Below are 27,931 nucleotides of genomic sequence, written 5' to 3' on the forward strand. Positions count from 1 at the left end.
GATGTAAGAAAAATGCTGAAGAATTTAGCATTACATCAAAGCCCGTCACGTGACTGCTGGGAATAACTTTATCCTTAGGTGCGAAGCGGCGCCGCTCCGCAGGCCCGGCCCGGGCTCTACCACGGTTCCGCGAGGGGGGGGGGGGGGGTGCAGCACACGGACGCGCTCCCCCCGCCGCTTGGTAGGCGCGGCGTCCGCCGGCGTAGCCATGGCGACGGGGCGGTGCGAGGGCGGGGCTGAGGAGGAGGCCTGGGGGCAGAGCCGGGGTGAGGGGAAGGGGGCTTGGGGTGAGGGGAAGGGGGCTTGGGGCGGGGGGGCGCAGGCTTCCCTGAGGGGGTGAAGGCCTCCTTGCAGGCCGGGGAGAGGCTCTGGGGCGGGGGTACCGGCGAGGCCTCGCGGGCGCGCTGCGGAGGCTGCTCACCGAGAGGCATTTTCCAGCAAAAGGCTCCTTGCCGGGGCCAGGCTTTGCGGTGCGGGCTGCGGGGGGAGCGGGGAGCGGGGGCCTCCCGGGGCGGGAAGCGGCGTGTGGCAGGCTGTGCTAACCCTGAAGCAGCCGTTATACTGCGCGTTTCCGTATCTTACCAGTCGCTCGCGTGCTAAAGTGAAACTACGAACCTGTAAACCGATCCGCTGTGTGCACTGTAACTGACTAATGCAGCTTTCTTCACAAAACGCTGCCTTTTCCCTTCCTCCCAGACGCTTTACCCTGTAAGTATCCGGTGGTGCAGTGACTTACGGGCATTGAAATGCAATCAAACGGTGTAAGAAGTGCTCCGGTTCTTCTCACTGCGTTCTTCTCTGCCGCACATGCTTTCTTGCTGATAACTTGTCAAGATGGTATAAAGTTGAATGAAGAAAACATATAAAATTTCTTTTACCTCTCAGAAGATAACAGATACAGTTTTGTTGCTTTCTCTTAATTTTCTTTTTCAGAAGCTGTTTATACACGATTAGCTTTATTACCACTAATAGCTTATGGTAGATTTCATAGTAATAAGTCATGCATCTGTTGTGTAGGGACCTTGATATTAACCGCTTAAAAGAAAATCGGTGTAAGAGATGAAAGAATTGTTTAACCACAGTATATCAAATTCTGAGCCCAAGCCAGTGCTACTACCCACAATTCCAGCTTTTAACAACTGTAATCATTATCGTACAGTGAACAACCTTTTTATGTTTACTTGCATGTTTTCAAAATACAGGACTGGTGTATACCATCCACACAAAACACGGAATGAATCCTTCACATACAAAGTATATTTCAGTTTCTTCTCCACACACTTGCGACATGAGTAACAAATGTTTTCCCCAAAGCATACTCATGCAACCAGATTTCCAGCCTGCAAACTGGAAAAGGCCGTCTGTAAATGAAGGGGGCTTTGCCTCAAGTCCGCTTGACTCCCAAGAGTCTGATTCTGAAAGCCTTGCTCAGGAGAGAAGGTATCAGTTAGAACTCCAGCAACGGATCTGTGAAAATGAAGAGCTGGTAGGAGTGTATTCTGAGGAGTTGGAGAATGACAGCTTGGAAGAAGATAGCCTGGAGGAGACGAGTTTAGAAGAACGAGGAGGAGCCGAGTGTGACACAAATCAATATACAAATGGAATACAAAAGAATGACGGTAATATAAGGTAAGGCATAGGATTTTAGTAGATGAGTAGAATAGTTCTGACACTTTAAAACCTTACGCTCCTCAGAATATACGTTACATATTTGAGACCAATTTATATTGCCACAGTGATACAAAGAGCGCCTAAGGTCTTAGTTGCACACAAAGACGTATTGTTTCATCTTACCCACATTCATAATCATTATGCCCATTTCTCAGCATAGCCTCAACTGTTTATTAGTTAAAACAGCAGTGTAGGAGGGTAAGATGGAAAAGAAAACATCCCTCACAGATGTGTATAGGCTCCGCATGTGCTGGTTCTAGACACTGCACACGGAGGCAGACACTACATGCCTATTTAGGTGCCTCTAAAACAGGCAGGCAAGAAGGTAGGAAGTGGTGAACAGATATATGCTAACCCCTACTCTTAAACATTTCTGGGTAAGTTATTAGGGGAGCTTCTGGTAAGGGCCTATTAAATGTAGATCCCCTCTTGCTCCTGTCTACTTGATCAGAGCTGCGGTTGGTGGAAGCAGTCCCATAACTGTGATGGGCTGCGGACCAGGCACTACAATATTCAGCAGTACATGCTGGCCACCATCTCAAACAGGCAGCCATTGCCGTGTAACGGTCAGACCTTCAGATGGTGCAGCAGCTCTGAGATCATGGGCTAGAGGGTTTCTGGAGCTGAGCTGTGAAAAAAGGCCAGAGAGAAAACAAGGACCGGTACCAACACATTCTCTCTTCATCCCTTACAGGAAGACCTGTGCTGAGCAAACCAAGCCACTTCCTGTAACAAAACTTAGAGGCAAAAATTGGTGGGTTGAGTAAATGCAGTTTTGTCCCGATAGATGAATAAATCTAAAATTAAAATTTCGAGGGTTACTGTCACCTTTAAACATTCTTTAGAAAGCGTTAACTCGGTACATAAAATTTGTTGTCATATGCATAAAAGCTTTAACATTGTATAAATTGGGAATAATTCTCAAGTTTAAAGGGATTAAATTAAACATGAAGTAATAATAATGTGCAGTTTCAATTTAATTGTCTACTTAAAATAAAATGGCAAACAAATGAAGGGTAAATGATTAATAGCATGCTTTTATTCACCTCCTCAACAGGCAAAATGGCCAGTTATTGAATATTTTATTGTGAGTGCAAATGATGTTAATTGTACTAGAAACATGCTCTAATTTTTAGTAATTTTTTTGACTGAATACTATGCTGAATGTGAGGCTCTTCATTAAATGGAAATTTGATTTTATTTTGTTTGAACTTAGCCTAGTAAGTACTCAAATACAGTCCATTAACCGGAGCAAATATCACAGCATATACATATGAAACCCCCTCTCTACATCCATTACTAACCTCGGAATTTGAAGAGGAAATGCTGCATCTGTTGTCTACATACAACACTTTTGTTGATGAGCACAGAGTCCATCTAACCTTTATATCAAGTTGGGGGGAGGAATAAAAGGTGCACTTTTTGTCTGCAGATGATGAGAGATGAAGGAGCTCTTCACACTCATTTTGTTCCCGTGCAGTGACCTGGCCTGCATAATACAATTGAGCTGCTGTGCACACATTTCAGCACAATAGAACTCTTTAGCATTATACTCTGTTATTTGAATCATTGCAATTATATCACATATTTCTGTACTCATTTCAAAATATGGTCACCTATTTCTGGTTACCTGCAGTATATGACAACTAGGAATAATGATGTTTTCACTGATGGAAGTCATCTATCTCTAGCGTACAGGATACCACGGCAGCAATGCTGCTTACCTGAAATGAAAACCATTGCTAGAGAAACAGATCATTTTATTATTAGGAGCCGCCTGAAATACAGGCATAGGCCTGTAGCTAATTTAGAAAGGATGAATAAATGATTTGTGGTAATTTTAATATAATTAACTATGCCACAGTTTGGAGAATCCAGCAGATCAGTGCATTTCTTTCAATGGGGGCTGAAGAGTCAACCAGGTTTCCATGCCTATAAATGTCCCTTTGAAGGGCTCACTGTTTGCCAGTGTCTGAGAAACCAGGACTATACTACATGTTCAGTTCAGAAAAAAGTGTTTAAAGTTTTTTTCTCCAATGTTTCTTACTCCTGCCACTGCCCTCATGTCTCGTGGAAGTCAGTTTGTATGTATTTGTCTCCTGCAGTTGGTTTTCCTCCTGTTGGATCAGAGCATAAATCATAAATAAAAACAGTTGTGGGTTTTTTTTAATTCAGACCATCTTTGCTTTATGACCAATGTAGTTCAGAGCAATGATTTGGACGCTGGTTTTTAACAAAACAAAACAAAACACAACCAACCACAAATGCCAAACCCACAAACCTTTCTGATTTATGTTTTCCTGATTTATGTTTTTCTACTTTTATCTCAATTACAGCCTGTGTTTTAATGAGAAGTTACTTTAAATCTTTTGTAGAGAGCTGTAGGCTGTTCTTGCTCCGTCAGCCAGTTCTACTGATATTTGAGAGGGGTTTTACCAGGAATATGACTCTTCTTTCATACAGCAGAGTCTCTGAAGCATGAGCAACACATACTGTATTTGTAGGCTACATCATTTTAAAGAAAACAACAGAAGCAGTATGTTATAATTTCATCTTTTAGTTGATTCTACTAGTGCTTATGATTTCTATGCTAGATTTAGGATAAAGACAGTATTCTACTGTTATCTGAATGTTAGGCCGATTTATCATTCAATGATAATGACAATGAAAGATGAGGAGGCCCTGCCTGAATTTTCTACTAAAAAAAATGTTTGATAAAACTATTCTGTTCCCGATCCCACAAATGGCCATACTGTGTGCACTGAAATAATTCAGTTGAGCATATTTGCAGGACATTTGTTGGCTCACAGTGCATGCTGAAATAGTATAGAATTTATACAATTCATACATAAATAACTTTGTGTTTCTTTTTTAAATAGGAAACAACAGTCTGTGGACAAATATTTCAGCCTAAGATACAATCCTAACTGGAAGAACGCAAAAGAGGTAGCAGAATTTTCTGAGGCAGAAAGAGTGTGTCAAGTTGCTGGAGGAAGCAGTGTGAACTTTTCACAAGATTCATTTTACCTGCATTCCAATGGCTCCCCAGAAGAAAGGAATCAACAGGAGGCAAAGTCGCAAGATTCATTCTCAGAGTTTGGTACAGAATTACTGAGCTTTCATGAACAAAATGCCACGGTCAGCAGTGAACCTTTTAGGCTACATACCAAAGGGGAGGAATCTGCAGATGGCTGTCATTTCAAAGATAGTCCCGGTACATATGGCAGTGCTTTTTCTCTTCAGATGCAAGAAGATCGACCACAAAGAGAAAAAAAAGACTTTGTGGAAAAAAATAAACGGACTCTAGGATTACGTTCAGAGAAGATAAATTCCTATCTTCTATTACACAATAAAAAGCAAGAAGTTCTTCAAGAGCAGGTAGGTTTCCAGCTGCTCTTACGTGTTTTCTAATTGGTATAAAGTGAGGACTGTCTAGTGTTAAAATGGAATAGCTGCATGATCAGGTTTGCAGAGGAGGTAAGTAGATTTGCAATCTATCATGCAACTGATAACCTAGGATTTCCAGTGAGACTCTTGTTCATCTTTTGTGGAATAATTGACAAGTCCTCAGTTACAGCCCCAGTGATGGCCTTGTACAAGCCTAGTTAAGCTGCGCCTGTTCTTGGCCCTGAAGCATGTCTGCATGGTCACAGAAGTGATCTCTCACTAGTTTTTAATCCTGATGCGGAAGAAATGCTGTCCTCCTTCCTATGGGATCTTCTTTGCACCTTAACAGTGGTTCTTTTTTTAATGCCTCTGGTTTTTCTGTGCTTGGCCAACATGAATTTGGTAATGATCATCCCTGCGAATACCATATTCCCAGTTTTGCTCAATGCAGCAAATGCAAATTTCTTCTAATAGCAGAACACTCAAAATTTTTTAACTGCAGTAGGAAACCTTGATGTCACCATGTGGCCTAGAAAGCTGCATTAGTGTTCTTTCACCTGCACTGACGATAACAAAAAAGTATATGTGAAGTTACAATTGAGTTTGAGAATGGGAAAACATGTTGTGGTCACACTGCTTTCAAGGGCTGTGCACGCTCTTGCTTATCACTGTCATTTAGGGCCACACCTGTAGGAATATCCAAGAAATATGTGGCAGATTTGGGTGCTCAGACAATCCTTTCCCCCTAATTGCTTTCTCAGCCAGACAAAACCTTATATTTGAAATCAGTCAGCAGATACGAGTCATGTACAATACTTGGATTTGAAGGCCTAGCTTTCTTAAGACTGACTGTGAAATGTCAGTCAACTTGTGTTAAGGATTAAGTGGAAATGTAATTGCAGTTCCTAATGAACGATTATACATTAGTTTGTTGCTTTTACTTGCTACTTACTATGCATAATAGGAAGGTGGGAGTCATTGGATCACTCCACGAGTTGTACCGTAGAAAATTCTTAACTTCCAAAACTACAGAGACTTTCTGCTTCAAGTGACACATTTTCCAAGGCTAATGAAGAGTTGACACAACACTAGAGGGCATCTGCTGACTGCGTTACCATGAGTGTAACGGTGCACGAGCTTTTTTCTAGCAGAGCTATTAAGAGCACTTGGTTTTTTCAGTTATAATTTGGTTGATGGTAAAAATAATTAGTGTAGATTGATCCTAATTAAAGCTGTGTTGATATGATTATGTTTACTATTTGGGGAATTCTGAAAATGTTTCATATGTAAGTAATGGAGCCAGGGATCAGGACTTCATTGTGTAGACACTATTCAAAGATATGTAACAGAAAATGAAATATCTGTGGAAATCAGGGCTATGTTCTAAGATTACCTTGCTGAAGTAGCCATGGGGACAGCAGAGCTGTGACACAGCAGGATCCAGGTGGTGTGTGTGTAGAAAGGCATGGTTTTTTTCCTCCACAAGTTGATACCGCCTCAACAGCATCACCGCCCACTGTCAGCTAGCTTTGTGTCTGCTGCGGATAGGCATAGGCAGAAGTACTTACCTCTCTTGTTCTTAATCAAGACATCCATTGCTCCATCCTGTTGGAGGGGGTGAAAGAAGGCCTGACAGGAGCATTTTGTTGACCAGAGGAGGTGGTCCATGAGCCAACTTTGGTCACCTCACCTGGGAAACTGTATCAAAAGTGCAAAAGCACCAACCGCACGAAGAAGCAAACAAGCCACATGTCTTCTGCTGGAGCGATCAAACATGTACTGAATCCTATATTTGCCTAAACTGGATTATTTTGAGTTTTGCAGGATGTTGAAGCTGTTTTTATTGATACAATCACTGTTGGCTGTCAGGTACAGTGGTGGTGAAATAGAATTTGCACTACAGTAATTACTTTGTATACAGCTTTTTTCAACTGACATAACAATAAAATATTTGCAGCCTCGTTCTTGCACAATTTACAGCTGTTATCTCTCTGCATACAGACAGCAGGCTGTATGTACCAAAACATATAATAAATGTGTGTTGATCTGTATATTTACTAATTTATATGGCATTTTATAAAGCATCAAGTTCTTTGCAGTGTTGCCTGATTCTTTAAGAACCTGATGATGACTTTCTTTGAGAGAGAGAGAGAGAGAGAGAAAGAGAGAGTAGTAGTGGCCCAATCTAGCTCAGCTGTACTCAATATGAGTTGCTTTCCTACCTACAAGCCCCTTACTTCAAAGCAAGGAACATAATGTACAATTTTTTAATGGCTCTAGACCAAGGCACTCAGACTCTCTGTGCACTGCGCCTTACCTCAGTGTAAACACCTAATCAAGATTGCCTGCGCTTCAACAATAGCAGCCGAATGCAATTCGAGAACCACAAGCCTTTGAAGTCCTCACTGCAAAGGCCGGTTTTCTAGTCTGGGATAATGACATGCCATGATTGCTGTCTTTGTTGTATCTTTTCAGTAGAGAAGCAATTATGGGCCTCAATTTAACAGAATAGGCATTACACAGCTTATGATGCTCAAAATGCAATTTCATTTGATCATTTTCTCAATTTGATTGGTATTAATAGAATAGTTCACAAAAAATGCTGGCAGAGGTTGTGTCCTGTTCCTCTTTCAAAGAGATAATGTAGAAGTATGCTTTACCTGCCCAGTAAACTATCAATACAGTGAGTCCGTTGGTTCCACGAAAAACATCTTACTGACTGCAAAGCTGTATCTATCCACAGTTCAGGAAACCTGTGCGGTAACTTAATTTGTGAACTTTTCTAGTCACAACCAACAGAATGTGCATCGCCCTTTGGAGCAATGGGATCACCTGAAAACTCAGCAACAGACCCTACCTACCTTTTCCTAGTTGTCCTAATCTCTCGCCCCCAAAGACGAGAGGCTCAGCTCCCCAGGAGGATTTAACACTTCCTTCACACTGTTTTCACCATTATGATTTTCCATTAATAATTCTCTTGGTCACAAATACCTTCTCAGTGCAAGTTCTCCTGCGTTAGCCAGTGTCTGCAGTGGTGCGTAGGTACTTCTGCCACCAGCGTGAGCCCAGCACGTAGCCTCTGTATGGTGAGGCTGCCTAACTGTACACTTAATTGAGGTCACACCTGCTACAGTACTTAACGGGGCAGTTTGGGACAATACAAGTGTAAATAAAAAAATTTTAAAAGGATTTTTTTGTGTGAAGATTGGGAAAAAAAGTTTGGTGCTTTCAAGAAAAAATTTCATTATTGCTCTATTTATAAGGATATCTCTTGGCTTTGAAGTCTGTAATGCCAGCAGCCACCCTCAAAAAATTGCTGAAATTTTATTTCCAGCCATCGTGCTACCATGAGTGTGGCCACGTGAAGTTGATGTTCTTGTCTGTGGGCTTGCTGTTTTGCACAAGCTGTTTGATACTGTTGCCAGGCTATGTGTATTAGATGTTTTATTTCTGCAGCTACTCCTTGTACTTTTCTAGCAACGTTACTGTGTTTTGCCATCTTTTTCTGCATGACTCTCTTGTTCAAGACCTTGCTGCGGTGTGTGTCATCCATCAATATCTTGGTACCCTGGCTGATTGCTTGGACAGCGATGATTGTCTAGTTGCTTTTCTGCTACTAGGTATATATCCGCTAGCTCTCATATAAATGGAGAAGGCCAGACATTTGAGAGTTACAAGTAGGTTTCTGTGTGCATACTTCCTGCAACTTTCTTTTCCTCCCTTCTTCATAAAAGTAGAAGGAATACCCTGTACCACCACACCACTGTTAGTTGGTTTTTTGCTTCCTTTTTCCTTTTCTCTTTTAGCCATTCATTTTCTTGGTATCTGTTATAAAATGCCTAACTTTAGCATTTTAGCTTTAATAGGAGGCAAATAATTTCTCATTCTTTCCCCAAGACTTCTAAATCCTTTCATTTGTCTGGACTGTGGCCATAAACATTCTCGATTTTTAGGTTGCAGATCCTAAAACTGTCCATGAGGAACCAGTTCAGAGTGCCCTACCATTCCAGACTGTGAAAACAGAGCCTGAAGACAAATGGTACCTGAAAGCACAGCAGCTCAAGGTCCCTTTTCAACAGAACATGATAATTGAAATATATATGTGAAAGCATTGAAGTCTGAATATTTAAAGCTGTAATCTCATTACTTTTACATTACCACTTACTGACAATAAATCCTTAGAGAGATGTATATAAGTAGCTAATCACCAAAATTTAATGCATATGCTGCTTTATATACTGAATTATTTTAAATCAAAATTTAGATCCCAAATCCCAGATGGATCCCAAATCCCAAGAAATGCTGAGCTCAAAGAATCTTACCTATTTAGGACCTTATTTGGTTGATAATGTTGTAACAGCACAAACTAGCACAGGGTTGTGTCCGATGGTTCATGAGGATTCTGAGCTAGAACTTAACTGCTGTTGCATTACTTGTCCCCTAAAATCCCTGCGAACATCAAGGGGTTACCATGAAACAGAAAATGTTACAAGCAGGGAAAGTTGCACTGACCTTCTCCATACCCATAAGTCTATAGATCTGTTTTTTGCTGGCCTTTCAAACCAATGCTGTGGGATAGTCTCTGGAGCAATAAAAGAGACCAGGTTATCACCACTGGTGAAAAAACAAGAACTTCGGAACCAGAACTTCAAGCCAACTGGAACTGTTATTGGCAAACTTAGTAGTAACTGAGTTACTACTCTCTGTTTTACAAGCATTTGAACTAATTCACGCAGACTGTTTAAATTCCCTGCTGTTCACTTAAGACTGGAAGCTGCACTTCTGTAAAGGAGAAACACGATGTTACGCTGCTATTCATTGTGAGCGATGTGCTTTATGTATGGAATTTCAGAAGGAAGGAGGTATTTTACAGGGCTGCTCATTCTGTTTAAATGGGAAAAGTACTGGCCTGGTCCCAGTTTGGCAGCAGTTCATGCTTTCCACCAGTGGCACAGTATGCCAGAACATTAATCGTTACAGCAGAGGTCGAGCTAACAAATCATCATCTTGGCACCAGGAGTCAGGATTCCCCAGTGCTAAAGCTTTCGCCAAAACATTCTGCTCTATATGTGGATTTAATACCTACCATTAAGTAGTTATTCTGAGTGCATATACTATGTAGCGATTGCAAGTGTTGCTAACAAAAGAACCCTAGAGAGACAGGGGGATGAAACGGAGGATTTTAGCGCTGACAAAGATTAAATGGACTGCGAATGGATTTGTATATTCCCTAGAAGGAAAGCCATGTCTTTCCTTAAAATGGGCAACACCTGATGCTGTAATTGGAAAGCAATAAATCTTAAATAAACTCCAGATTTCGAGTATGTCAGTTTAGCTCAAGACAGTAGTCCTGGTGTGCTTAAATTCTTAAATTGTTTCTTAGCATTCGGGTAATGTTTTGCAGGATACAGGGCAGGGGAGAGTGCTAGTTTAGAAATTAAATCATTTAAATCATTGACATGAGACTGTTTCTACTGTGGACCAGTCTAATAGTGTGTACATAGCCATCTTTTCCTGAAATTTAGTCCAGTTTACGTCCGTTAGAGGGTAGGAACTGATTTGATTTTCGAAGCATTTTCCCCAGATGGTTGACAGTGAGCTACCACTTGTCTACAGGATTAGAAACAAGTAGTCCTGTGCATTTAAGGGCACCTATTTTTGCATCTCATTCAGATAAAACTCCCTCATTCCATATTTACCACAGCATCTTTTCTTAGATATGGTCTGCATCTATAAGGAGCCATTTTTATAGCATTCTGCTTCAGAATGTGTCTCAGGCCATTAAGGAAAGTTTTGATGCAGTATTATGCATGGTCTGTGCAACACCGAAATGACATCTGTGCTTCTGTTCTTGGCTAGGGGTTCCTACATATTTTAATTTTGAATTAAGTCTAGCCAGGCCATCCCCTGGTCTAGCGATGAGCATAACTTACTGAGTCAGCGTTAGGTACAAGCAGCACGGAGTGGTTTTAATGGGTCTAATCAAACTTGTGCAAACTGGGCTGTCTCATTATCAGTATGTTAAAAAACTGTTAGCATAGTTGTGAAGGACCGACACCATACCTAGGTCTCTTTAAGGGCCCTTCTATCAGGACATGTTTTGTTAATTCAAGAACCCCAAACTCAAAGCCTTACAAGCGCCACAAAGGAAGACTGGTCTCCCTATCATACTAGACCTCAGAACACAGATGCTTTTCCTTTTACACTTCACTGTCTGCTAAGAGCTCACTTTTAGAACTAATTTCCATCGCGATACTCGTTCAGCCATATAAAACATTGCTATAACCCTTTTCTAGTTGTGAGTGTGCATTAAACAGGGGTGGCTGGCTCCATACCTCCCTGGTTTTTAAAGGGACGAATGATGATGCACTCCAGCCTGTTCAGGCCTGTTCAAGGCACCACATCAACACATGTTCAAAGTTCAGTACATGTTCAGAACTCAGCCTCATTGTAACCTGCGCAGCTATTTAAGGGTTGTCTAAATAAGAACATTGTCCTGAATCAGAATCATAGTACATGAGGTAATCTAGTCAAAACATCAGTTAATTTGTAGAATTCTAAGAAATAGCTACACGAAAGGCATTGTAACAGGCAAACTTACCCAAACAGTTGTATATTGTTGATCTTAATGAATATAAAAAGTAGCAACCACTGAAATTCACCTCACTTTTGATAACTCATTTTAGGATCACCAAAATAAGTCCTCCCAGAGAAATAAAATAAAATCCAACCTGAGCCTCAAAGAGAAAGCTTTTCCAAGGAATGATAGCCAACGACCGCCAGGAGGACCAGCAGAACCAAAGCCATGGCACCACAGGCACCACCAAACATTGGAATTTCAGACTGCTCCCATGCAGGCAGTGGAGCAAGACAACAGCAGCGCGCTGCAGAAATGGCTGTATCCAAGCCCTTCTCTTGGCCCTGACACTAATACAGAAGCAAATTCAGATACTTGCTTAAATAATTTCCCAAATTCAAGACATTTTGTTAATCAGGATTTTACCACATCTACCTATCCCTTTCATCCAACATCACACAGATTTAACCCAGCAGAGGCTGTATCTCCAGCACATACCAGCAAGGAGAACAAGAAATATCAGGATGATTCTCTGAATGGACTTCCACATGACCAGCAACATTTATACAACACTGTGAAGCTTTTTGCAAGAGGTAACGATACCAATGGTCAAGCACATCCAAATCAGAGGAATATTTCATGTTTTTTTAATGCAATTTTTCAAGAATTGGTGAAGGATCAAGTATCACTTCAGGATTGTGAGAGACACATGTATGCAGATAAAAGGTATCAGAACTGTGCTCTCAGTAGTTTATTGTAAGGATATAAAACAGTATTATCATAACACTATGGTGCCCAGAAAAAATATAAAAGGCCAAGAAAATGTTTTGAAGTCCATAGTATAAAATGATTTTACTACAAACTTGCCACTATAGATTACTACTAACTTAGGATTCATTATAACTATTGATTTTCAAATATGGTGTTGGAAAAGAGCGGTTCTGTACTCCAGGCTCTTTTGCCTATAGAATTTTCCACAACTGAAAGTTTCCTTCTGAAAGGCTAGGAGGAGAGGTTTAAAATGATTCTATGATTCCATGAAAAAAATAAATAGCAGAGAGCACTGTGAATAAACAGTCTACTGCTAGCTGCATTGAGTTCTATCAAAACTTGCCTTGCAGGATGAATATCCAGAGTCATTCCAGCGCCAGTTCTGGCTCGCTGTACATGGGGAAGGGCATGAACATCCTTAGTTATGTAGAATTTCACCTGCCTTGATAAAAACGAAGGTTTTATTTCACATAGACGTTTAATTCTTTCAGTACTCAGCAGGCCCGATCCAAAGCTGTTTAAAGGCAGTTTTCATCGGCTTAAGCTAGCTTTGCATCGGACTGAGAGTTTCCCTATCTATATTTTTTCAATTTATTTTAAACAGTTTCCATACACTCCAGTGCAGACAAAGTCAGTCATTGTGAATTATCCGTCTTTCCATCTTCATGTTCCCAGTATATTCTGTGAGCAAGAACCATTCCATATACAGACTGCTTGTTGAGCTATCTGCTATATCAAATAAATTCTTTTTTTCCCCCCCCTTTTTCTTTTTTGAGGCCTTCTCAATCTTCTGTTCACAGTTCACCAACAGCCCCTTGTAGAGCCTCCCAATTTACACAAATGGTGGAGCGACATCACCAAGACATCACTCATCTGACAGAAGCTCACTTAGCTGACAGGCACGTGTTCAGCCTACTTCCACCTATAATCCCACAGGTAGAAAGTGGTTCAGATGTAGATCCAGAGAATGGTGAAGGAAACCAAGGGAAAATAAGCCGAAGCTACTCAGAAGGATATCTCATGCAAATGGAAAAGCAAAAACAGCCTAAAATCAGCAAGAAGGTAGGCAAGTAGATGTGGATTGGATGGTTTTACATTTCTATTTCCCCCTCTGATTAATATATTTTTTCTTAATAATCCAAAGATCTTCACAAAAAAAAAAAAAAGGAATGGGGACTGAGAAATATTTCATTGTTACGGAGAGCACGCTGACACACACAGACTTGCCCAGAGCATTAAAAACCAAGGAACAAAGGTGGAAGCAGACACTAAAATCATTTTAGTCTAAAGAGCAAGGCGGTTCACCGCCACCTCTCCCTCTGTCACTTTCAGTCCTGATTAGCTCTAAGAACACACAGAGCAGTGTTTGTCCTTTAAGTTATCCAGTGATAAAATGATTTAGAATAAAGCTGTTTGTATAAAGCAGCAGGTAGCCAGACCTCAGATCTGAGCAAACCATTATCCTGGTCATGCTCATTTGGTATCCAACTCAAATCTCTTGGTTTCCAAGGGAATCAAACTGAACAACAACAAACTTAGAGGATTTGTAAAGGTAACGGCGTAAACACTAGTACAAGTCTCCTGATGATCCCATTTCAGTCCTTATTAAAACTTGGTTCTTTTTGTCTTCCCTGTGTGTCCACTTGCATACTGTAACCAGTTAACACAGATGCAGTGGAATAGCATAGAGATATCCCTGTGTGTCCATGACAAATTAAATGTTTAAGAAGCTAGCTCCAAGTCTCAGGGCAGACAAACTAAGCTGGAATAATTACTCATGGGTTTCATCTAGGAGGCAGTTTGTGTATTGCTGCTCGAATGCCTCTAAGAAGAATTATCTGGATTATGATAGTAACTGAAGGGCAGATTTCCTTCCCTTTCTGTTGCCCTGAGTTCAAACCATTGTTTCTGTCCTGTATTTTCAGTAGCTTTCTCATGCTTCGTATGTAAGGAATGCCGAAAGAATAAGACTGTTTATGTCTCACAGAAAAATCCAGCTTTTCCTAATAAACAAGTGCAGTCATACTCATCGCATGAAGTGAGAAAACCCTGATTTTACTGTAGGCAGCTAAATGATTAACTCTTTACAGTACCTTAAATTAAAAACTAGGTGTAAGTATATCACCAAAGAATATAGGGATAACTGACACAAAGAAACATCAAATAGAAAATTGAGTGCATAGTATTAGTGTCTCTGCAGTTGAGTTTAATTTGAACGTGCCCCTTGAAGTAATGCACATTTTATTTGCATATACAGATTTCTTGGTGTTTCTGCATTACTCTGTGATTGAAATTACTACAGAGCTGATCATAATGTGTTTCCACTGACAAGTTTTTAAAACGTAGTCCACTTCTAAAAATTAATCTAGTGTCCTTGAAAGAGATTTAAAAGATTCTGGAAGTATTGGGGTCTTTGTAGTAATGTTACAATGTATTGAAATGGCATCACACATCACTCATCGCCCGTCTTCCCTATGCACTTGTAAAGCTTTTGCTGCGCTGCGAGGCACGTATTCTTCAACTCTTTGTGGACAATTTTACATTGCCATTTTGAGAACAAAGAAAGGTTACTACTGCCTAAATTTTTTACCACCAAAATGAGGTACTTTTATCTGCTTCTCTTATAACAGTTTCTTTGGAGTTTCATTCTAACAAAAATCAAACAGGTCACTTCAAGCTGTTTAAAAGTAAAGCTTACAAAAGATCATTTTTGACATTGAGAAAGTATTGCTTTGTGATTTGGATGATTGGCAATTACCCACCTAGATTCAAAGGAAATACAGTGTTATTTGACTTGTGCAATTAACTCAATCTTTTGGTCACTTACAATCCTTAAAGGAGACATGCCAAAGGTAAGACTGAGACTGCAAGTTGAATCCTGCTCTTATCTTGGGTGTTCGCTACAAGACTTGCTTTAATTATGCTCTCTGTGAAATCACATAAAGGAAAATCTGTCACTGCTGTTTGTTTTCCAGCCGTGCAGCTCAAAAGCCTACATAAATCTGAATGTGAAGCTTGGAGGCCTTGGACCTGACTATGAAGCAATCAAAGAGAAAGTAAGTGGTCCCTATTATGTGATCTACTTTTCAGTTGTGCAAAGGGAACTTAGGCAGGGGGGAATGGCCAAGAACTCCCTGGCTGGTACTTGGTGTCCTTGACTCTAGGTCTACCTTGAGATTCTAAGGGGAGATTCAAATAGAAGGAAAGACAATTGTAGTGTGGATAATTTTATCCCTCTAATTTTGTAGTTCCAGAAACAGGGAGCAGTTCACAGAATTCAACAGCGCTAATTGTACCTCAGTAAACTATACACTCATGTGACAGTTGCCTTGTGATTCCCAGTATAGAAGGTTTTCCTAACCTTCAAAGTGGAAGTAAAAGAGGAAGTTGTGTAAACACAAGAAGAGAATAGCTGGATGCACATTACCCTGTTGAAATGGAGACAGAACAAGTATCTGAACAATCGGTATCGTTTGACCTGTTCTCTGCTGATAATGAGGGTCTGGTAGCAGATGCATGTCTAAGGTGCTGCAAACTCCATCCTGCATGCTTTGAGACCCTATTAATCTGACAACAGGTGCTTTATATGGCGTTCTTTATAGAAACAGTGCAGGAGAGCAGGAAGGAAAATGGTAAAATGATCATCCCTTTGGAGTCATCGAGAAGCCCCTGTATTTCCTTCCTCCGTGCCATAAATGATACAGATCAGAGATCTGAAGTTGGAATGGACAGAGTGGTGCATAGCCCAGGACTCTGTGTTTTTAACACCATCATAGCACTTCTGGAACCGGGCGTGCCACTGGGCTATCATTGCATTGAATGGAAATAATTGACATTGGCTGAATACAGGGGCAAGGTAGAGCATACTGCTGAATTTGAGCATAATGCATTGCTGGAAATATAAAGACACAGAATATCAGTTAAGTAATGAAGCACATCATTCAGGGCCTTAAAAGTAGTGCAGAGGTTTTAAAAGTCATTGCAAAAGCTGACAGAAATTAGCACAGCCATTGTAGAACTGAACAGATATATTGAAACATTCAGAATAAAGATGCATCTGTTGCATTTCAGTTGAGCTCTATCCTCAATACGGTCCAAGAAAAAGCTCTTAAAAATGAAGAGTGACGAAAAAAGCTGTGCCACTTATCAGGATTTCCTGTTGTGTTCTGCTGAGGAATGATCAATAGCGTAGCCAGGTTAAACAGCAACAAAGGTGAAAATGGAAGACTCTGGTGGAAAAAGTGTTTCATTGATGGATCCACTGAGACATTAAATTAACCATACACTTTTTTGCTTTTGTCAGAAAGAAAAGTTAAAGCAACAAAAGGAATATGCAAAGCAAATTAAGGAACACAATATGAAAAGCATTGCTTCGGTTCAGAGGTTACCTACAAAACCCCAGGTCATATCTTCAGTCTCAAGACAGAAGGTAAGAGCAGAGTCCCTTTAAAATGCATGCAGGGAGAGATTCTGGACTTTGCACAAAGAAAGGGAAAAGCGTAAATATAACTCACAGTAGGCTAAAATAGTTTCTGCATTTTGATTTTCCTTTTAACAACTCTCAGGACTCCTGCTTTCATGGGATCCTGGCAAGTGCTCATCTGTGCATCTATTCTGTTATGGCCGTAGATGTATGCCAAGAGTTGCTCGTTTCTTTGCCAACAGCAGTCTTCAGTCCATGCATCTGCCTTGCTCTTCATGGCAGTGTACCGAGTGGAAACGGAGCAGTACGCCATCCAAGCTACCAGCACTCAACTTGGCTTAAACAGCTAGTGATGTTTTCCTGCAGAAAGGGTGGGAATAATGGAGAGCGGGACCCCCCTAGGAACATTACCCAGTGCAGCACATGCTCTGCTTCACATCAGCGGTAGAGGCCACACTACTGCAGAGTGCACTCATCTAATGGACCACAGATATCCTCTTGTTAGTCTATTATCCACCTGCCTGTCAGTCTCACTCACAAACTCTTTTCACTTCAGTTGCATAGCTACAGTAATTGGTCTTATTTTTCAAGCCCATAGAACATCACTTTAGCCTTCACTGGCCGTCAAAAATAGCCCAAATGAGCAACGACTGACTACATGACAGTGGCATACATAAACAAACAAAGGGAGCACCTTTTCCCTGTTGCAGGAAGTAATAAAGCTCTGGAAATAGCATGTATTTTATCCAATCAGTTCTGCAGGAGCTCACCTGCCTGGTGCTGAAAGCATGCTAACAGGTATTACTCCAAGGTGACGAATGAGAACTGCATGCTTCAGGAAGAAAGTTTTGGAGTTTAATATCAGTTGAATTCCTCAGTTACTTGCATTTATTTCAAAACCTCACATAAACCACAGAGATGAAACTGCATTCTTTGGATGTCAAAAGGGCTTTGGATTCCTTCAGAAGACTTCCCAGACGCTCTTTCACCAAGAACGTGAGATAATGCAACTTCCACTTGAGAATAACAGGTGTTTCCAAATACATGCGACTGAAACACAGACACCAAAAAATGTCCCAGGTTAAAGCAGGGCACTCTCAGTTTCAGCATTTCTGTAATACTGTTTCCATTCCCCCTGCAAGACAGCCTTCCAGGTTCCATACGTCATTCCGTACCATTTGACACTCTTACAGGTATCTGCTTGGCATTCCTTTTTCAGCATGGCCCTGCTCAGCTTCAGTGAGACACGTCAGATCTAGAACAACAGCTTCCCATTTTTCTTTTTGATTTTGATAGTTAAGCCTATCACGCAGTAGGACCTAAGCCCAGTTAAACAGAACTTAAGTACTTCTGGTTCATGCAATATAGTCTTTACCTATGTCTCACATTCACACGTGCAAGTTTACCTACATCCTGCTACAGAAATACATACTTGGAAAAACACATCATAAAAGAAAACACTCAACCAGTGTGGGAGGTACAGTTCTTCAAGATACGCTTTCCTTGTCAGTGTTCCGTTACTGCCCTCCCTTCTCTCTGCTTCACGGCATATTTGTTCAGTATAGACACATTCAGAGTGTCTGAAGCAGAAGAGAATTGGAATGGTGATACATTTCATGCTGCTGTTTATATTCATGTTCATACCCACAGTATAGTATGTGTGGGTTCTGTGCCGACTGGGTGTTACCGGTAAAGACGTTTCCAGTCACAACAGAATATGCATGGTTGTAACAGAATTCTGTGAGAGGCAATTCTTTCTTTACTCTGAAATAGTTCTCTGTTAAGGGTTGGCATCTCTAATACCATCCTCACTTCTTCTGGAATCTTTTCTTGTTCAGAACTGTGTTAGCTTTGAAAATAACAAGAAAGGAATGTGGCATGGGATTATATTAAATCAGGTTCCAGAGAATTTAAAACAATTACCTAGACTTCCCTTCAAAACTTGTTTTAACATTTTAGGGCTTTCAATACATCAGTTCCTTAGAATTTGTCACAGGAGGGCTCAGTTTCCATCCTTGTCATACTAACCTGCAGAACTCCCTGCTATAAGATATGACTGAGGACAAGAACTTAATGAGACCGAAAAAAAAAGTTTATAAACTTAATAGACTCATGCTGCTTTTTCTTTCTTAAAGAAAAAGACACTGCTTCTGTATTTAAGGTGGCCTCCAGTGGTAAGTATCAGAAAGCAAATCTCCTTGAGATGGGTTATTTTGCCCACCGCAGAGGTTTCTTGCAGTCGGCACTGAAGCATGTAGTATTGAACACTGTCAGAAACAAGATCAGGAATTAGGAGAACTATTAATTTGGCTCAACATAGAAACACCTACATTCTCTGAGAAATATTGGTCAGGTTTTCTCTTAATCAGTTACCCCAATTTTCATGTTTTTAGGCACTGGAATATGCTAAGAAGATTCCTAGACCAAAGACTTTCACAGCAAGACCATCAGATGAAGAGGTAAAAGAGGAAAGAGTTCTGCCACAGACTTTAAATGGAGACAGTTTACCTGAAATTGCATCCTTGGAAACTTTGCAAAATAGACACGAGAAGGAGAAGCAAGTTGTTGCTGCTTTCAGAACCCTTCATATCTTATAAGTATCTTGAAATTATTAGGGATGTCTTCAAGGCAAAAGTGTCCGAACTATTTAATTATGAGCTATGACCATCACATATTGATTTACCGTTCCATTGAAATATAAAGTGGCTTAAGTTTAATCATTGTTAAATTTTAGAACCAATTCTACTGTCCCTAATTTTAAAAATGTAAACAGTTTCATATGTAGCATTTTAAGTATGGCCATCTCTGTTGTTGTTTCTCTGAAGTCAGCTGACTGATCTAGCAGTTGCGTCTTCCAGACTAATCAGCTGTTGGCTTGTCACAGCTGGATCATTTTTAGACACGTCCAACATGGGCATATCTACAAAACATTAAAAATAAACATCCGTTTCATCTGATGATCTTAATACCAGCAATGTTTCTCTTTTTGAAGTGCAGAGGAGACTTTGGCAGACTGTCCAGAAATAAAGCCAAAAATAATCCATTGCTGGTAAGAAAGAGAACAAAAATGTGCACCGAACATTGCAGTTGGTAATGGTACAACGCTAATTATTCGAATGTTAGTCTGTTATCTGTTGGTGAATAGTTGTCACATCAAGACCAAAATTTTGAAGCTTCATCTGGGATGAGAAAATTCCAAACAAGTCTTGGCTGATCGTGCAGACAATCTGTTATTAGCCAGAAGCAGTTGGAAAATATATTGAGTAACTAAGGATAATTGAGAGCTACATGTTTGAGAGGAGACAGCTTTTAACAGATTAAATCTATAAAAATAACAACAAACAGATGGGTTTCTTACGATGGTTCCGTTTCTTTAACTTAGTAAATTATGATTTAAGTCAGCATATGAAATGTGATTAGAACACACAGCAAGGGAATTTTGAAGAAAACACACTATAATCTCTTCAAAAATAGGGTAGTTAAAAGGAAAAAAAACCTACAACAACCTTGTGATTATGTGTAATTGCTTTATCCAATGTATTAGGTCCCTTTTTGTGTGGGAGAAGAGAGAGAATTAGTCTTTGGGCAAAAAAAAGGGTTTGAGTCTCCTTGAAGGAGGCTAATAATGGAAAGGTAAGGTGGGGAATAAAAGAGAGTATCTCTGAAACGGCTCTTTCTTTTTCTAGACGCACCTGTTGTTAAAGAATGTAGATATGTTAAAGATAGAATAGATTTGTTAAAGGTAGAATGTGTAAGACTTAACACATTTCTGGGTTAACATTTCATTCACTGGATGTCTCACAGGAAAGGTTATTTTCCAGTAGATGTACAGTGAAGTTAAGTCATCGGACATATGACATATATTGCTGGAAAAGTCCTATCCCTTTCATTTTATAGACTCCTGGGTGAGTTTGACCTAGAACCTACAGTCCTCAGGATGCCTCAGTCCTCCTGAAAGTGGGTTAGTTGCTGAAATACACCCTGCAGGATCTCCAGTCAGGCTCCCAAGCTAATGTGGGAAAAACTGATCACCATACTGCATCTCTCCATCGTGGAAAAAGGGCATGTTCCTTTCTTTAAAGCCCTCCTGGCCCACCTGGGAGGTAGGAAGCTCTCCACCCTGTCGGTTGCTTCCCGCCACACGTGCTGAATTGGACTTCGCAGGTAGAAGTTTGTGACGTACACAGTCCCTGTGAGAAAGTTGGTGGAAGACGTGTCTTCCAGTGAGGGCATGGTTCGTGTTGCATGGGTCAGGTTGCAGGGGAAATGTTTTGCATATCAAAGTGCAGCTGTGGACGTCTTCAGAAGTCCACTGCGCCTTCTGCAATGGGACCGTCCTCTGCCTCAGCCTCCTTTCTCCTCGCCTTTGGGAACTGCATTTGCCCCCTCTTTGTAGAAGGTGCATGCCTGTGGTATGATCCATCAAGCTGGGCTGGGTAAATGTCTCCATGCTCTGCCAGTTGCTGCTTGTCTACTTTTATTTTTAAACCGAATGGTAACACTTTGAAGCATTTCTGATTAGGGAACCTCAACTTGTTGTTTCTGCTTAAAAGTGATAATCCCCCCTTAATACAAACCTCAAGTACCTATTTTAATGAAACCTTCAGATGAATATCAAAGAGCTATTTACTCGTATCTAATATTTTAATTAGATTATATTCTCAATTTAACCCATTAAACCCCCTTTGATGATCTCCATGTTTAGTGCTTAGCCCCAGATGCTGGAGGTAATGAATATTGGACCTTTGATTTAATGAGAACTTCTGCCTTTCCAGCCTGACTCCCTTTGTATCCCCCTTTTTTATTTTCTGAGCTATAGAATTCAGTTAATTGAAGAAGTCTCTTACCACCACACATTAAGGAACCTAAATTAGCATCCCTTTTCTGATTAGAAAATGCAAGCAGACATTTTCTCTTTGATCTGAGGATTGAGTTGAAGTAGGCAACAGCCCCCTGAAAATGAGCTGATGGCCTTATTATTTGGCTGACATGCAGATGCGTCCATGTGGTGCAAAATGCTTAATGTCTTAATTGATCACCTTCCTCCCTATCTGTCATCCTACTACCTTTTAGAGCTCCCGTAAATTAGGGTGGTCTGTCTGGGTGGGTGGTGTGTTTTGTTTGGGGCTTTTTTTTTCAGTAAAACAATGAACTTTTAGGAAACATTTAAATACTAAACCCATGCTAAACTAGAAGCCTTCTATACTTAGATGATGCTGCATCGTGGGGCAGGGGGATAGATATTTTTTTAAAAACACTGGTCATGATCATCTCACAAACTATTTGGAAAGGCCTGGGTTGGTTTTTTTTTCTCCCAGAAAAAGACATTATTTGCAGCATACGTGGAAAGAAAATCTTTTGATCTACCTCAATACTAATGCAAATTTTTCCTGCACCTAACAGATATGATGGCACAAAAAGGAGCCGTACAAGTGAATGATGAGCATCCATCTGCTTAAAAGCAAAGGCCAAAACTTAATGTCTTTCAAATTAGGAAGGCAAGGAATTTAAATAAGAAATAGGCCTTGAATTTTGCATTAAGCATTCAGGGAGAGATTGTGCTGGAGTAGAACCTGCCTGGCTTAGTCCCATGGCTCCAGCACAGCTATCACAGAGCGCAGTGTTACTCACCATGAGCACAGGCTGCCTTCACAGGGGTGGAAATGTATTTGTGTACACCCCCCAACAGAACTTCTCAACATTTACCTGGCGGGCCCATTCTAGTGCCACCATTTCTTAATATTTTGGATTCAGGAACTGTAGAAGCTGAGACGTCCTCCAGTGGTCAAAGACCCGGGGTCAGTTCTGCTTAGGAGCAATGCTGCCCAATAACATCACCATCATGTTTCTTTGGAAGATAAGTGAAGTCAGCTTCCCCCCACCATCTCAGGGAAGGTATCAACAGGTGGGTTCACAGGCTGCTGGCTCTGGCAAAAAACATACCGGTTTAGCTGTTAAAAACATTAAATAAGGCAGAGCCTAAAAGCCATGTTCCATCATTACTTCTCTAAAGACAAACTGTCAAAGATGAGGACTGTAAACCAGACGAGATTATGTCTAACTCCTGCAGTCAGTGAATACTTCAAATAGGCATGAGCAAGCTACCACCTCCAAACAGCCCGCGAGCCAAGCTTTTGATGGTTGACATCTCCTGTTAGGGATCAATTCTACAGTAAATGATAATACCACAAAGAATATGCTTTTTTTAATTACTATTTTGCACATTGCCCAAACCTAAGTGCTCCCTGCGTGAGAAAAAGCAGGCGTGTGAAGAAAGGACCAACGCTGGTGACCTCCTGCGTGGTGTGAGAAAGGGCTCTAGATGCACAAAGCCCCAGCGATAGGTAAAGGCAGTGAATCTCCACTGGTGACAGCTGGCAAGGGTGAGTTAAAGCAGCCTGCCTTACAGAAGAGGCTGCTTTGAACAGAAGTGATACTGAGCCAAAAACCTGGATAGAGCAGATGCTAAAGAAGCATCCAGCAGCTCAGCAAGAGCTTTGCATAATCGTGAGCGCAGAGCGGGCAGCTGCAGGTAATGCCACGGGGCTAGTCGTCACTGTGTCGTAGGAGCACTGAAGGGTCTGTTCCAGCAGTCACAGCAAAGCCAACAAGATACACAACACCCGAGAGTACTGAGTCTTTACTTCAGGAGAGCAAGCTGAGCGGTCTCAGCAATAGCTGAACGAAGTGAGTCACAAAATTTGGTCAGGTTGCCTTTGCTCCTGGCATTTCAGAAACCCGCATCATAGAGTTACCTCATTACTGTGAGTTAAAACCAACTTCTTCCTTGAAAGACTGTCTGTACCCTAACAGGTAGAATAAGCACTACAGTCTGCTGGGGGATCACCCTTTCTTTTCCTAAGGGTGAACTTTACACCCACCTGCCTTTACCACCAAGTGCAATGTGCTGCTGCTGCTGCATGGATACAGACTATGTCAGTAGCTGTAGCCACCCCAAGGCACTTCTAGCAGTGGAGCTAGAAGCGTTTCATCTAAGCTTATTATGCTATAGAAACAAGACAAATCCGAGACAGAAATAAGCCACTTTTTAAGCCGAGTAAGACCACCTGAGCAGCAGTTTGCCGTAAATTAAGGTGCTGCTGTTTGTTACTGCGACTAGAAGTCAAGGAGGCGACAACGCTCAGGAGCTCGCAGTGCTGTGGTCAGCCTCCTCTCTACTCTGCTCCTCAGCAAGGCCCACGCCTGCAGGAACTTCACTTCAGAAAAACATCAGCCAGCAGGGAGAAGCAACAAGAGGAAGCTGTAGAAAGGATTTTACGTAGCGCACGCAGTGCCTGGATCGCTTGCTGGGCCTGGCCGTAGGTTATTTACACCCTCACCAAGTGAAGCCCATGGTACTTGCAGGGCTGATGCTACACATGTGTGTAATAGCAAGAGTTTGCTCCTGATTTGCTCTATAAGTGCCCATACTGCCTGCCTGTCTGATCGGCTTTTACATAGCTCTGGCCACAGAAGGAAAAAAAACTTGGGCTGGAACTGCTTTCCAGTCCCATAAAAGTAAAAAATGATAAGGGCAGCAGACAGGAAAATGCTCAAAACAAAAACAGGAAGCAAAGGTTCATGGAAGGATTTTATAGACCATTTTTTAAATTTTCTCTAATGAAAGCAACCACTTAGGTGTTAAATTAACAGGAAACAATTTCATTTCAAAAACCAAGAATTTTAATGAAAATCAATACTTCAGTGGATTTCTTGAAAAACAGGAAATCCACCAAGATTTCCTATTTCCAGCAATTATTTCCTGCAAGCCATTTCCTCCGCAGCATTTCCCAAACAAATGCATAAATATTATAAAAAAAGGCAGCTGTAAACAATCTCTCCCCTACTCCCCAAGCTTCTTGGGGAGAGCATGAAAAAGTCAGCAGTTGTCACTGAATAGGTCAGGGCCCAGGAATAAAAACTCATATCATTTTTTAAAAGAGAAAAATCTCTGAAATAAACAAACAAAACTCCTCCCCAGCCCCTCCTTCTTCTCCACTCCCCAAACACAGGACAACCTCTTCCCAAAAGCTTGCCTTGATGGTCCAGCAACTGCAGCCTCCCGTCACCAGCCTGGCAGGCATTGCTTCCCAGCCTGGAAGGAGCTGGCTGGCGAGGGAGGGAATGTCTCGGGTAGCGACTATTTCCTTCCTCTGTCTCAGTCTCAGGGGGTTTTGCACTTGTTGCACCAAACTTCCCGGGATAAGCAGCCTGTTCCCAAAGCCGCCTCCTGCCGCCTGCAAGGCTCTGCGCACACCGCTGCGGTGCCCGGGCTGGGATGGGGACTTCCCTGGCGTTGGGTGGTTCACATTCTGCGTGTGCTTGTCCCTGAGGTTGCTAGCAATTAGTGGCTTTGGTTTTAACCATCTCTGTAGTTTTAAATGTTAGCCAAGTTGCCTAGAACCGCAGAGGTGAAGGTAGGTGGGCGTTCGTGGATTTTTTTATTGATTAGCGTAAATACTTTGTGAAGAAGGATGTTCCTATAGTGGCAGGGGAGAGGCAGCAGAAACTGGCATGTTATTTGATTCATATTCTGAGCCTTCCTCATCAATCTGGCATGTCCCCAGCGTGATAATGCCAGTAGCAGAAAGGGGAACGGGCTCTTTGTCACACCTCTGTGCCTCAGAGAAACTGTGGCACCTCGCTGCTAAGGGGGTCCCACGAACAGGGGACTGAGGTGAGGATTCACGTGGGTTTTAGCTGCCCCGACCTCACTAGCTGTCACCTGCAGCGCTGCCTGGCTTGTGGCACAGTAAAGGTCCTGTGCTGCAGAACTTCTTCCTGGACATACTCCCAGTGCCTGCACCTGAATCCCAGGATCCTTCCCTCCATCAAGAACCACCACCAGACTATAAATATCGCCAGCCCATGGGTGTGCAAATGCCCCAGGCCCTGCTACTGCAACGGAGGTGAACAGGAGCTTTCGGGGTGTTTGGTGCAGAGGGAACCTACTTGGCTACACAGCATCTGGTCACAGTCCTCGCTCTGTGTTGGGAGGGCAGAGCCTGGCAGTGCCCACTGGATGACACCACCATTTGCTTGACGTCTACCGGATGGCTCGCGAAAGAGCGGCATAAATGCACAGAGTTGCTTTTGCATGTCTGTACCCCAACACTTGTCATTTGTGCACCTTAATCTCCTGCTTTTACTTTCCCCCGCCTTTTTTCTTTCTGTCCTTTCCAGCTCAGAGTATTTTTACCTGCCTTTGTCTTTAGAAATAATAATAGGAAAGAATGAACAATTCTTTGCACAAATAAAAGGAAACACACACAAAAGTAAAGAAATGGGATTTTTAATACCCCTTTTCATTCGGGTGCAAGTTTTTTTAACGATTGCGTCTGTATACTTGCTCCTAATATTCTCTCTCACTAAACTAAAAGGGTTTCTCGTGCGTTTCTCTGAATGCCCTGCTGCCCAATCCTATTACCGAAGGCAAGTCCACCTGAGTGACTGGTGTGAAGTCACGGACCCCCGCAGCAGAGCGCGACTCGCCCGGCTGGCTCCGAGACCGGCGTCCGCACCGCACCGCACCGCACGCCGCGGTGCGCAGCGCCCAGCCCGGCAACAGCAGCAGCAGCAGACAGGCTCAGAAAAAAAAAAAAAAAAAAAAAAACAACTATCGTGTAAATATCACGGTAGAGCTTGTCTTTTATATCACTTTTAATAGTTCCTAATGAAATGCGTGCTCAGGGGGAGGCTGACAACCAGCACAGAGCGAATTGAACAAAACACCTGTGGGCGACCGAGTACGGACGGAGATGAACGGCGGCACCGAGTAGAAAGGTTTTTGAGAGAGTCTCCATCGCCTCCCTGCCTACGGCCAGGTAGGTGCTGAGAGAGGGGAAGAGCCACGGAGCTGGGAAAAGCGCCTCCAGCCAGCGGCGTGGCAACGCGAAATGACCTGCTGTACCCTTGGCTCTCCCCCGCGCTTCCAATCGCACCAAGGCGTCAGGAGGAAATCGGTTGGTTTGCCTTCTGAATCGTACATTTTTAGGGAGGTGGGTGGCCTTTTAGCAAAATTTGTTGGTGAAAATAATTGCCCGGGAATTGTTTATAAACACCCTGTAAAAGACAACTAGCCATTTTCTGGACGAATTGTTAGGTGTTGGCTGTTTCCCCCCGCCCCCCAGCGCGTGATCTTTATTATTTTACGTGTTAAAAATGTAAAGGGAAACCCACGAAAAGGAAGCAAACAGACATTTCAATCATCTATATTTTATATATTAAACAGGGACACATTTTCCCTCACAAAACCGCATGTCCTGTAGTCCAAAAATGCCCTCGAAGTGCTAACGGCACCAGACAACCAAATTAACTTCCCGTTAAAAAGAATACATAAGGAAAAAATAAATTAAAAAAACCTATCGAGACACCGACATGCTACCGGGTTGCTGGTGCAGCGGGGGCTGCACAGGCACCATCTGAGCAAGCACAGTCTCTCCTCCAGGTTTTTACCCAGGAAAGCCCCAGCCCTTCCCTGGAGATGCGGAGCCTCCGCCGCTCTCGCAGCGCATTTGCCAGCCAGCAGCTCACCCCAGAGAAAAAGCAAAAATGAAAAAAAAAAAAAAAAATCTTAATTTACCTGGAAATTAAAACCATTTCCTTGGCAGGAAGATAAAGGCAAAGCGAGCACGGACGGTGACTGCTTATCTGACGGCAACAGGGAGCTCTGGGCTGCAGGCGGGGGTGGGGGGAACAGGAGGCAAACGTGGGACCGGGTCTGGGGCCCTTTGAGAGGAAAAGTATCCGGAAGGTGATTCACACCTGGGAGCCGTGAAGGAATCACGCTGCCGATTGCAGGTGGTTCTCCAAGCTGCAGAAAAATCTCTTTTCTCACTGGGATTGCCTTTGCTCCGAGCAGCTCCGGCAGGATCGAGTTATTCGTGACGCTCCCCCCTTCCCTTCCCTTATCGGAATTAAATAAACGGTAATTTTGGTCTTACCTGTTTCTTGGGAGGACGTTTTTTGTTGTTGTTGTTTTGGGGTTTTTTTGAGTACATGCATGCCCTGGAAGCTCTGCCCCGGATCAAACCCGACCTCCCGCACCGCTCGCTGGGGCACTGAGAGAGCGGCGAGGTTTTACCTGGGCTGGGGGTGCGCTG

The 27,931-nt window shown here is 42.2% G+C and overlaps 1 protein-coding gene across 1 annotated transcript; it reads left to right on the forward strand.

Annotated features, from left to right (window-relative positions):
• Positions 1 to 591: 591 nt before the first annotated feature.
• JHY (junctional cadherin complex regulator) lies at positions 592 to 19,530 on the forward strand. Its single transcript, XM_075116316.1, has 9 exons — positions 592 to 708; positions 1,203 to 1,629; positions 4,551 to 5,049; positions 9,012 to 9,122; positions 11,745 to 12,361; positions 13,183 to 13,468; positions 15,382 to 15,462; positions 16,710 to 16,835; positions 19,223 to 19,530. The coding sequence occupies exons 2-9, from the start codon at positions 1,235 to 1,237 to the stop codon at positions 19,424 to 19,426; spliced, it is 2,319 nt and encodes a 772-aa protein (XP_074972417.1). The 5' UTR covers positions 592 to 708; positions 1,203 to 1,234; the 3' UTR covers positions 19,427 to 19,530.
• The last annotated feature ends 8,401 nt before the right edge of the window (positions 19,531 to 27,931 follow it).

This window comes from Phalacrocorax aristotelis, chromosome 22, assembly GCF_949628215.1.
Source record: "Phalacrocorax aristotelis chromosome 22, bGulAri2.1, whole genome shotgun sequence".
NCBI lineage: Eukaryota > Metazoa > Chordata > Aves > Suliformes > Phalacrocoracidae > Phalacrocorax > Phalacrocorax aristotelis.